Here is a 12,833-nt window from a genome sequence, read left to right as displayed (position 1 = left end):
AATACTAGATAGCCCTCACATTACATCTACCTCAGTTTTCAGTAGTTCTAAATGTCCTTGATAATTTTAAAGCATTGTTTTCAATGGAATTTCTGAATGTACTAAACTTCGAATCATATATTTTAGCCAAAATTATTCCTCTTTGCCAAGATCCCCGCCTATCTATCTTTACTGAGTCGACTTTAATTATGGATTTACCTAATAAGAACAAAAGTGTAATAGACTATCAAACCAGATGGCCAGATTGTCAGGTCCTTTTTGAAATGGATCCTGCCTACCAAAATAAAGTAAGTTTAAAAATAGTTTATCTTAAGGAAGGTATATTTGGCTTAAGATATATTTGGCTTCAGTGCACAGATGTGCACTGAAATTTTTAGATTAAAGGGATTTATTAGAGTATCATAATTAATGGCAACTGGAAAATCACTCCCAGCTTAGCTCCCTATTTGTCTTCCTCATGATCTTTCCTCTTTGTTTGCCTCTATGTGTTTTTTCAAACCTTCACTATGAAAAAAATCTTTTTCTTTTATAGTTCCCTCATAATATTGACTTGCTAATGATGGCCCCAACTTTTCCCATTACTATCTAACGTGGCATTTTTTTGTTCAAATTCACAAAACAACCAACTTTCCTATCCTGGGTCAAGATTCTATCCTACCCAAAAGGCTATGTTTTAAGAATTAATATTTAGAACTCATTTTTTCTAGGGCTATGTGTGAAGCATATACACTAAAACAAGGTGACAAGCAAAGGAATAAATGACTGACATCTCTACTGCATGGCTCAAGATAAAATACTAATTATAAAGTTAAATAGCCTACTAAAGCTTTACATAAAGTGAAATATAAAAAGCTATCTAAATTTCTTAAAGTCTTAAGTTTCCTACATATTTAGATACCTAACAGACATTCTTAACAAAATGAACTTCACATAAAACCATTTTAAATGTTTTAACCAAACCATTAGGTTATTAGACCATACTGTTATCATTTAAAAAAAAATCCTGATTAACTTTCTAACATTTTTATTTATAGATTGTGAGTTTCCTGACTATTATTGGAACTTCAATGGGCCAAGTTAATATTTACAGCTGCCAGTTTAGGAAATATTGTACTATGGTAGAGAAGGCCAAAATCATGGGTACCAAAATATCATCTATGGAAGAATTAACTTCAGCACAGTTTAAAAGTATACTGTCTAAATTCAGAAACTACCTTCGACAAATTGTTAATATGGCCATTGAGAAACGCATTGGTATTTTCAAAGTTATGAGTTTTGATTATCAGTTACAATGCTTACCGTATGTTGAGAACATCATAGATATGAGCCAAAACCTCTTGAGATCTGTAATTGAAAGAAAGAATGCAAATCTATTGGAGGTAAGTATTTTGAAAATTCCTATTGCATGAGAATTGATTTTTAAAATTTGTAACACTTTATTGAGATAACATCTGTTTATAATATTACATAAGTTTCATGTATACCACATTGTATTTCAATCCTTTTCTTCCTATCCTATCCAATACTTGTTATTTCTACCTTTTTTCATAATAATTCTGATAGGTGTGAGATAATATCATTGTGGCTTTGATTTACATTTCTGTAATTTTAGTGATGTTGAACATCTTTTCATGTGTCTTTTTATGTGTCTATTGGCCATTTGCACACCTTCAGTGGAAAAAAGTCTATTCAGCTCTTCTGCCCATTTTTTCAGAGAAGGCAATGGCACCCCACTCCAGTACTCTTGCCTGGAAAATCCCATGGATGGAGGAGCCTGGCAGGCTTCAGTCCATGGGGTTGCTAAGGGTCAGACAAGACTGAGCGACTTCACTTTCACTTTTCACTTTCATGCATTGGAGAAGGAAATGGCAACCCACTCCAGTGTTCTTGCCTGGAGAATCCTAGGGATGGGGGAGGCTGGTGGGCTGTCTATGGGGTCACACAGAGTTGGACACAACTGAAGCAACTTAGCAGCAGCAGCAGCAACCCATTTTTTAATTGAGCTGTTTGTTTTTCTATTGTTGAGTTGTATGAGTTCTTTATATATTTTGGATCTTCATCTTTTATCAGATATAAGATTTATAGACATCTTCTCCCATTCAGTAAGCTGTTTTTTTTTAATTTGTTCATGGTTTCCTTTCCTGTGCAGAAGCTTTTTAGTTTGATGTAATCCCATTTGTTTATATTTGATTTTGTTTTCTTTGCCTGAGGAAAAAAATATTAAGGGAAATGTCAGAGATTACTGCCTGTGTTTCCGTCTAGGATTTTTGTGGTTCAGGTCTTACATTCAAGTTTTTAATCCATTTTGAGTTGATTTTTGTGTGTAGTTTAAGGTAGTGGTCCAGCTTCACTCTTTCACATATGGCTGGTCAATTTTCCCAAAACTTATCAAATAGACTTTTCACTTTCCATTGTATTTTCCTTGCTCCTTTATTATAAATTAATTACCCATATATATGTAGGTTTAATTCTGGGCTATCATTTTTGTTCCATTGATCTATGTGTCTCGCTTTATGCCAGCACTCTACTCTTTGAATTACTGTAGCTATGTAGTATGTTTTAAAATAAGAAAGTGTGATGGCTCTGTCTGTGTTTTGTTTTCAGGATTGCTTTGCTTATTTGGGGTCTTTTGTGATTCCACATAAATTTTAGGATTTTTTTCTAGCTCTGTGAAAAATGACACAGATATTTTGATAGGGATTGCTTTGAGTCTGTAGATTGTCTTAGGTAATAGGGACATTTTAACATTAATTCTCCCAATCTATAAGCATGAAATACTTTTCCATTTCTTTGTGTCTTCTTCAGTTTCTTTCATTAATGTCTTGCAGTTTTCAGTGTACAGCTTTCATGTTTCTGGTCAAATTTATTTTTAGGTATTTTATTTCTTTGGTATGATTTTAATTGAGATTGTTTTCTTAATTTCTCTTTGTGCTAATTAATTTTTAGTATATACAAACACAACATATTCTTCTGTATTGATTTTAAGGCCTACAATTTCACTGTATTAACTTATAATTTCTAATTTTTTGGTGGAGTCTTTTGGATTTCCTATATATAAAATCATGTTATCCACAGGTATTAACAGTCTTTGTTCCTATTTTCCAATTTGGATGCATTTTATTTTCCTTCTACAATTGCTTTGGCTAGGAATTCCAATATTATGTTGGATAGAATTGGTAAGAGTGAGCATCCTTGTCTTGTTCAGAATTTAGCAGGAAGCTTTTACCTTATTGAGTGTTATATTGCCTGTGGATTTGTTGTATGGAGCTTCCCAGGTGGCACTAGTGTTAAAGAACCTGCCTACCAGTACAGGTAGATGTAAGAGACATGGGTTCGATCCCTGCATTGGAAATATACCCTGGAGGAGGGCACAGCAACCCACTCCAGTATTCTTGCCTGGAGAATACCAAGGATAGAGGAGCCTGGGAACCTCCAGTCCATGAAGTTGCATAGCATCTGACACGACTGAAGAGACTAAGCACGCATGCATGGCCTTTATTATGTTGAGATATGTTCCCTCTATATCCATGTTGCTGAGAGTTTTTATAATGAATGAATGTTGAATTTTATCAAATACTTGTACTACATCTATTGCGATGATCACATGGTTTTTGTCTTTTGTTTTCTTGATGTGCTGTATCACTTTGATCGATGTGTGTAAGTGGAATCACCATTGTGACCCTGGAATGAAAAAAACTTGATCGTGGTGCATGCTCCTTTTTATGTGTTGTTAGATTTTGTTTGCTAGTATTTTGTTGAGGATTTTTGCATCTATATTCATCAGAACTGTTGGCATGTAGTTTTCTTTTTGAGTAATGTTTTTGTCTGGTTTTGGTATCAGGTGATTGGGATCTCATAGAATGAATTTGGGGATGTTCTGTTGTCTTCAGGTTTTGGGGAGAATTTAAGAATGATAGGTATAAGTTCTTTGTATGTTTGTAAGTTCTTCCCTGAGAAGCTATTCTGTCTTGGACTTCTGTTTGCAGGGAGTTTTTTTTTTTTTATTACAGATTCTGTTCCAGTTCTAATAAGTGATCTGTTCAAATTATCTGTTTCTTCTTGATTCGGTTTTGGCAGGCTGTATGTTTCTAGTAACTTGTCTATTTCTTCTGGGTTGTCCGTTTTGTTGGCATATACTTTACATGCCTCCTGAGAAACCTGTGTGCAGGTCGAGAAGCAATGGTTAGAACTGGACATGGAATAATAGACTGGTTCCAAATTGAGAAAGGAGAATGTCAAGGCTGTATATTATCACCCTGATTATTTTACTTGTATGCAGAGTATACCATGCAAAATGCTGGGCTGGATGAAGCACAAGCTGGAATCAAGATTGCCAGGAGAAATATCATTAACTTCAGATATGCACATGACACCACCCTAATGACTGAAAGTGAAGAGAAACTGAAGAGCCTCTTGATGAAAGTGAGAGAGGAGAGTGAAAAAGCTGGCTTAAAACTCAACATTCAAAAAATGAAGATCATGGCATTGTCCCATCACTTCATGGCAAATCGATGGGGAAACAATGGAAACAGTGACAGATTTTATTTTCTAGGCTCCAGAATCACTGTAGATTGTGACTGCAGCCATGAAATTTAAAAAAAAAAAAAAATGCCTGCTCCTTGGAAGAAAACCTATGGCAAACATAGACAGCATATTAAAAAGAAGGGACATCACTTTGCTAGCAAAGGCCCGTATAGGCAAAGCTATGGTTTTTCCAGTAATCATGTACGGATGTGAGAGTTGGATCATCAAGAAGGCTGATACTGAAGAACTGATGCTTTCAAATTGTGGTGCTGGAGAAGACTCTTGAGAGAGACCCTTGGACTGCAAGGAGAACAAACCAGTCAATTCTAAAGGAAATCACTCCTGAATATTTGTTGGAAGGACTGATGCTCAAGCTCAAGCTCCAATACTGTGGCCACCAGATGCCAAGAGTTGACTCATTGGAAAAGACCTGAGGCTGGGAACAACTGAAGGCAGGAGAAGAGAGTTACAGAGGATGAGATGGTTGGAGACATCATTGACTCAGTGAACATGAGTTTTAGCAAACTCTGAGAAATAATGAAGCCAGGGAAGCCTAGCATGCTGCAGTCAATGGGGTTGCAGTCAGACATTACTGAGAAACTGAACAACTGTTCATAGTCTTTCTTACGGTTTTCTGTATTTCTGTGACATCAGTTGTTATTTATTTCTCATCTTTCTTATTTTGTTTATTTAGTCATCTCTCTTTTCTTCTTGGTGAGCCTGTCTAGAGGAGATTTGTTGATTTTGTTTATCCTTTAAAAAAACAGCTCTTGGATTTTTTTTTCTTTTGTTTTTTTATCTTAATTTTATTTACTTCCTCTCTGTTTTTTATTTCCTTCCTTCAGCTGACTTAATTTTTATTTGTTCTTTTTCTAATTCATTTAGGTGGTAGGCAGGTTGCTTGAGATTTTTCTTATCTTTTGAGTAAGGCTTGTGTCATTATGAATTTTCTTCTTAGAACTGCTTTTGCTGTATCCCATAGATGTTGATAGTAATGTTTTCATTATTTGCCTAGAGTTATTTTTTATTTCCTATTTTATTTCCTCATTGACTGCTGGGGTCCAGCCCCAGCAGGATCCAGGGGAACCCTCAGGATGAACGGCGTCGGCAAATGAGAGAGAGAGTGAGACAAAGCTCGGGGCTGAGTCTGAAGTTTATTTTTGCACAGCTCCTTTATACCCTTAACAATATCTTTGGGGGAAGTGCATATTGCTTACACACAGGTCATCTCAAAACATTACAGCAACTTGACCTTCAACAGAAACTGGATGTCACCCACATACTTTTTCGTTCACAAGAGTCTTTCTTATCATTCGGCCTTCAGGCCTGCTAACATTTTATGGCTTGCACCTGGTGTGACTTAAGCAACTTCAGTAGCCGACCCTGTTTTTCTTATAATTAATCTATTTTCTTTCTAATAAGTGTCATCTCTATGGGAACTAGATAGGATTACATTTTTACAGAACAGAAATGCGAAGGACTGCAGAAACAGCAGATATGGCACAAAAATAGGCTCTTAGTCTAAAAGTTAACTAGCTGCAAGAAGTCGCCAGCTAATCTCTATCTAAAGTATTTTCTATTAGGCACATTTGTGGCTATCATATTTGTGGAGCTTTTCTCACCCCGTGAAGGGACCTATGTTTAATAGTTTCTTTTGTTAGTGTACTGTGCTTAGGATGTTTAGAACAATCAAGAGCATTTTTTGCAATGAGCACACATATGTATCAAACAAGTCAGAATGCCAGCAAAGGGGTTTGAATTGAAGCATTTTCTTCATCCCTGGCCCCTTCATAGGGTACCAGCCTCCAGGAGATTTATTAATTAGCGTTTTAAGTTGGTCTTTATTCAGTGAAAGAGGAGCAGGAGAGCTCTCGGCAGGCAACACAAGAATCCATAGCAGGGTAAACAAGAACAACAGCAGAAAAGGGGGGAGGATACAGGGTGGGGTAGAGGCCGAGGCCAACCCGGAGGGTCCCTTATCCTAGACGGCCTTGCCTGTCAGGTTTTTCCTTGTGACCTCGTCATGGATGGGGTCCTGGATGGCCTTGCCTGCCCGGTATTTTCTTCATGACCTCGTCACGGGCGGGACCTCCCATAACGGCTCCCGGCAATGGACCCATTCTTTTTTTAGTATCAAGTGTTTAGTCACCATGTAGTTGTGGTTTTTGCTTGTTTTCTTTCTATGGATGATTTCTAGTTTCATGCCATCGTGTTCAGAAAAGATGTTTTAAGTAATTTCTATTCTCTTAGTTTGTTGAGGCTTGTTTTGTGTACTAATATGTGGTCTATCCTAGACAGTGTTCCATATGTGCTTGAAAATAGTGTGCATTTTGTTTGTTTTTTGATGGAGTGTCTTGCAGTTATCAATTCTTGTTATTTAGCTGCCAAGTCGTGTTCAAATTTTTGCAACCCTATGGATTATAGCCCTCCAGGCTCTTTTGTCCATGAGATTTCCCAGGCAAGAATACTGGAGTAGGTTGCCATTTCTTTCTCCAGCGGAGCTTCCCAACCCAGGGATCAAACCTGCATCTCCTCCATTGGCAGGTAGATTTTTTACCACTGAGCCACCCAGGAAGCCCATAATTCCTGAAGGAAATCAACCCCAAATATTCACTGGAAGGACTGTTGTTGATGCTGAAGCTCCAGTACTTTGGCCACTGGATGTTAAGAGCTGACTCATTGGAAAAGACCCTGATGCTGGGAAAGACTGAGGGCAAGAGGCGAAGAGGGTGGCAGAGGATGACATGGTTAGATAGCATCACCAACTCAATGGACATGAATTTGAGCAAACTCCAGGAGATAGTGCAGGACAGAGGAGCCTGGTGCACTCCAGTCCATGGGGTCATGAAGAGTTGGACACAACTGAACAACAACCAAGTTTCTGTCCTTATCCTCTCTGTGCTTAAGCATCAGTGTCTGTAAATTGGGGATAATATTTGTAACTGACCTAGAGAAGTCGTGAGAATTAAAGAAATTAATGGTTGCAAAGCTCTTTTACCCTTTCTGGCACATAGTGAACATATGTGAGTTACTTTTACAGTTAGAAGAATCATTGTTATTAGTTCCAGAAAGTTGTTTCTGAGCTATATATATTTTTAGGAAGCTGTTCTGAATGTTCTGTTTATTTCTCTTCTTTCTGGCTTCTGCATGCCCGCAGGTGTGTTTTTATAAAGGGAAGTAGCTTCCCTTTATATAGTTAAGGAAATTCCCTTATTTGCATAAGAGTTCCTAACTTGATATGTGTTTTTTAATCATAAGTTAACTGTATCAAATCCTTATTCTGTTTATCTCTTGTGATAATCATGCAGTTGTTTTCCTTTAACCTTTTAATGTGGTTAATTACATTAATTGACTTTCTAAGTTTAATTTCATATCTAAATTGATAGATATACCTTACCAGTGTACACATGCACATAGATATATTGCTACATTATTTTTAAATTTTTGCCTTTATGCTTGTAAGTGAAATTGGTCTGTAATTTTCTTTTCTTTTACCATCCTTAACTGAATGTACTACTAGTGACAAAAAAGAAAGTTTGGGAATATTTCATGTCTTTCTACTACTCTATTCTACAAAAATGTAATTATCTGTTTTCTTTGAGATATGAGTTTATTTTAAAATATTTTCCTGGAATTTAATTGGGATTTGTGGTTGGAGTCAGGATAGTTGTCTTTACTCAGTCTTCTATTGTGATCAGTTTAAGTCAAATTCAGCAGGCATCATTTTAAACCCATTAATACATTATTTTATTTGATTCTCAAAACTGTAATGAGGACACCAAGTTTATTAAAGTAAAGCTACTTTGGTTCATGCAGTTAGTAAATATGGGAGCTAGGATTCAAACACAGGTCTCTCTGACTTTAAAGTCAGTTCATACTAACCCTGTGATAAAAATGTATATTTAAGAGCAGGTTCACGTATGTGCATGTACACTCACATACACCACATACACTCACATACATACACATACACACACACACACTTACATACACCACAGTAAAATTTCTGCTTGGTTAGCGTAATTATCTCTGGGTGGTGAAGTAATAGGTATTTTTATTTTATAAAATTTTTTTATTGCAGTTTTTGCATGAGCATATAGTCAAGTAGAATAAAGTATTTAAAAAATTAGAGACATACACAGGCAATTCAAGGCTGTGAGCTGGAAAATTAAACTGATATTGATTACAGAATTATGAGTACTCATCAAGAGCCCTTGAAACATGAGGGAAACTATGGTAAAATTATAATTTAAGTATAGGAATTTAATTCTTTTGAAAATCTAACGGAATGATATACATGTACTTATAAAAGGTGTGAATGTTATATATACACATATATATGGGCTTCCCTGGTGGCTCAGATGCTAAAGAATCCACTTGCATTTGGGATACACAGGTTCGATCCCTGGGTTGAGAGGATGCCCTGGGGGAGGGCATGGCAACCCGCTTCATTATTCTTACTTGGAGAATCTCCATGAACAGAGGAGCCTGGCAAGCTAAAGTTCATGGGGTTGCAAAGAGTTGGACATGACTGAGCAACTAAGCACCCTACAGCACACACATACATTTGTGCATATATTTGTAATGATTGCATATACTTATAATGGATACAAACAGGATTTGGACTCTGATTTGGGTTTGATTCATAGCTCTGTAACTCTCTAAATTTCATATCTTAGGCTTATTAATCCTTCTGAAACTCAGTTTCCCTCTTTGCAGACTAGAGAAAATAACACTCAAGTAGTAAACATGCTTTCTTAAATTTCTTAAAATTGAAGAAAGTAGTGAAAACCACTAGACCATTCAGGTATGACCTAGATCCAATCTCTTATTATACAGTGGAAGTGACAAACAGATTTAAAGGATTAGCTCTGATAAGACAGAGTCCCTGAAGAACTATGGATGGAAGTTCATGACACTGTACAGGAGACAGGGATCAAGATCATCCCCAAGGAAGAGAAATGCAAAAAGACAAAATGGTTGTCTGAGGAGGCCTTACAAATAGCTGTGAATAGAAGAAACGTGAAAGGCAAAGGAGAAAACAAAAGATATATCCATCTGAATGCAGTGTTCCAAAGAATAGCAAGGAGACATAAGAAAGCCTTCCTCAGCAATCAATGCAAAGAAATAGAGAAAAACAATAGAATGGGAAAGACTAGAGATCTCTTCAAAAAAATTAGAGATACCAAGGGAACATTTCATGCAAAGATGGGCACAATAAAGGACAGAATTGGGATGGACCTAACAGAAGCAGAAGAGATTAAGAAGAGGTGGCAAGAATACACAGAAGAACTATACAAAAGAGATCTTTATGACCCAGATAATCATGATGGTGTGATCACTCACCTAGATCCAGACATCCTGGAATGTGAAGTCAAGTGGGCCTTAAGAAGCATCACTATGAACAAAACTAGTAGACTTGATGGAATTCCAGTTGAGCTATTTCAAATCCTAAAAGATGATGCTGTAAAAGTGCTGCACTCAATATGCCAGCAAATTTGAAAAACTTGGCAGTGGCCACAGGACTGTAAAAGGTCAGTTTTCATTCCAATCCCAAAGAAAGGCAATGCCAAAGAATGCTCAAACTACCACACAATTGCACTCATCTCACACGCTAGTAAAGTAATTCTCAAAATTCTCCAAGCCAGACTTCAACAGTACGTGAACCATGAACTTCCAGATGTTCAAGCTGGATTTAGAAAAGGCAAAGGAACCAGAGATCAAATTGCCAACATCCGCTGGATCATTGAAAAAGCAAGAGAGTTCCAGAAAAACATCTATTTCTGCTTTATTGACTATGCCAAAACCTTTGACTGTGTGGACCACAACAAACTATGGAAAATTCTGAAAGAGATGGGACTACCAGACCACCTGACCTGCCTCTTGAGAAATTTGTGTGCAGGTCAAGAAGCAACAATTAGAACTGGACATGGAACAACAGACTGGTTCCAAATTGGGAAAGGAGTATGTCAAGGCTATATATTGTCCCCCTACTTATTTAATTTATATGCAGAGTACGTCATGCGAAATGCTGGGCTGGATAAAGCACAAGCTGGAATCAAGATTGCCGGGAGAAATATCAGTAACCTCAGATGTGCAGATGACACCACCCTTATGGCAGAAAGCAAAGAACTAAAGAGCCTCTTGATGAAAGTGAAAGACGAGAGTGAAAAGTTGGCTTAAAGCTCAACATTCAGAATACTAGCATCATGGCATCCGGTCCCATCACTTCATGGCAAATAGATGGGGAAACAGTGGAAACAGTGAGAGACTTTATTTTGGGGGGGCTCCAAAATCACTGCAGATGGTGACTGCAGCCATGAAATTAAAAGATGCTGGCTCCTTAGAAGAAAAATTTTGACCAACCTAGACAGCATATTAAAAAGCAGAGACATTACTTTGCCAACAAAGATCTGTCTAGTCAAAGCTATGGTTTTTTTCCAGTAGTCATTTATGGATGTGAGAATTGGACTATAAAGAAAGTTGAGCACCGAAGAATTGATGCTTTTGAACCGTGGTGTTGGAGAAGACTCTTGAGAGTCCCTTGGACAGTAAGGAGATCCAACCAGTCCATCCTAAAGGAAATCAGTCCTGAATATTCATTGAATAGATTGATGTTGAAGCTGAAGCTCCAACACTTTGGCTACCTGATGCGAAGAACTGACTCATTTGAAAAGACACTGATGCTGGGAACGACTGAAGGCAGGAGGAAAAGGGGATGACAGAGGATGAGATGGTTGGATGGCATCACCGACTCAAGGGACATTGGAGTTTGAGTAAACTCCAGGAGTTGGTGATAGACAGGGAGGCCTGGCATGCTGCAGTCCATGGGATCACAAAGAGTCGGACACAACTGAACGATTGTACTGAACTGACAGTACAATCATGCTATCATAACAAAATGAGATTGTGTACATGAAGAACATAACATATAAATGCTCAAGAAAATGGGAGCAATTATTATGCACCGTTCATATTTAAGTCATAAACTTTTTACTACTACTGCATTTACTTCTTAGAACAAATTTATTCATAATAGTATTTCTTTATGTCTCATATGTATGCATGCTTAGTTGCTCAGTCATGTCTGATTTTTGCAACCCCATGAGCTATAGCCTGTCAGGCTCTTCTGTCCATGGGAATACTGGACACAAGAATACCACACAAGAATACTAGGGTGGTTTGCCATTCCCTTCTCCAGAGGATCTTCCCGACCCAGGGATCAAACCTGGGTTTCCTGCATTGCTGGCAAACTCTTTACCATCTGAATCACCAGAGAAACCGTCTTTATGTTTTAGTAGCATTTATTTTATGTGCAAGTTACATTCAAGTTCCTTCTGTTAACAGTAGAAAGGATTTGATCTTGTTAATGCTCTGGTATTTAAGCAATACTTAGAATAATGTCTAGATGATGTCTTTTTTAAAAATTATAATTATGTAAATTAGTGAGAGATATTGAGTAACTACTTTTCTAAAATAATGAAAAATCATTATATAATTGTAATTGATTTGTTAATGATTTCAGGTTATAGACTCATCCTTGCAGAAGCTGGAATATACTCCCACTGAAATACAAGAATTTTTGGAATATTTTACTTTTTTGGATGCAATTTCTTCAAAAATATCTAAGTTAGAAAAAGAGTACACAATAGTTGCTCAGCTGTATTCTGTTGTAAGGTATTACCAGATCCATGTTTCAGAAGAGCAAATTGCCATTTATAAAATCCTTCTTATCAAGTTTGGTCAACTAAAAGCTTCTGTGAAGTTAAGTGAAACAAATAAAGATGCTGCTATTTCTAAATTCAGAGACAATTTGGAATCATACATCACTGGTCTACGTATTGAAGTTAGTAATTTAAAGGCCAAAGTAAGTTTTTGTTTCTCATTGTGTAAGCCTAACATATAGGTATTTCCTTTCTGTGGAATCTTAAGTAAATAATTTAGCCCAAGTATTCTTAACCTGGAATCCACAGACATAATTTTGATTTGTGAATTTGAATGAGAAGTGAAATTATGTGTTTATTCTCACTAATCTCTAATTGAAGTTTAGCATTTTCTCCAACTTTGAGTTAATGTAGACAAGCAACAGTAAAGTGGTGATTTTTTTCCATAGGCTTCAACAGACTGCTAAAGTTGGCCCATGACGTAAAAAGGGCTAAAAAACCCTGGATACTTTTTGGGCCTTAGGCTAGGCCAAAAGATAATAAATAGTTCCAGCTTCACTCACTTATGAGGAGCAAACTATACAATAAACACCTAACATTTATTGAGCTTTAACTAAGCGTCAATAATCATGCTAGGTGCTTTAT

General features: G+C 36.9%; 1 protein-coding gene across 1 annotated transcript in view; it reads left to right on the top strand.

Moving 5' to 3' along the window:
* The window catches only part of DNAH14 (dynein axonemal heavy chain 14), a 394,377-nt gene that overhangs the window by 127,179 nt on the left and 254,365 nt on the right, over positions 1-12,833 (top strand). The window contains exons 14-16 of the mRNA XM_043484666.1: positions 127-287; positions 1,035-1,379; positions 12,050-12,391. Coding sequence (XP_043340601.1) covers positions 127-287; positions 1,035-1,379; positions 12,050-12,391 — 848 coding nt within the window. The remainder of the gene's footprint in view (positions 1-126; positions 288-1,034; positions 1,380-12,049; positions 12,392-12,833) is intronic.

This window comes from Cervus canadensis, chromosome 13 (assembly GCF_019320065.1).
Source record: "Cervus canadensis isolate Bull #8, Minnesota chromosome 13, ASM1932006v1, whole genome shotgun sequence".
NCBI lineage: Eukaryota > Metazoa > Chordata > Mammalia > Artiodactyla > Cervidae > Cervus > Cervus canadensis.
The sequence above is the reverse complement of the archived record's forward strand: the minus strand, read 5'-3'. Positions and strand labels throughout refer to the sequence as shown.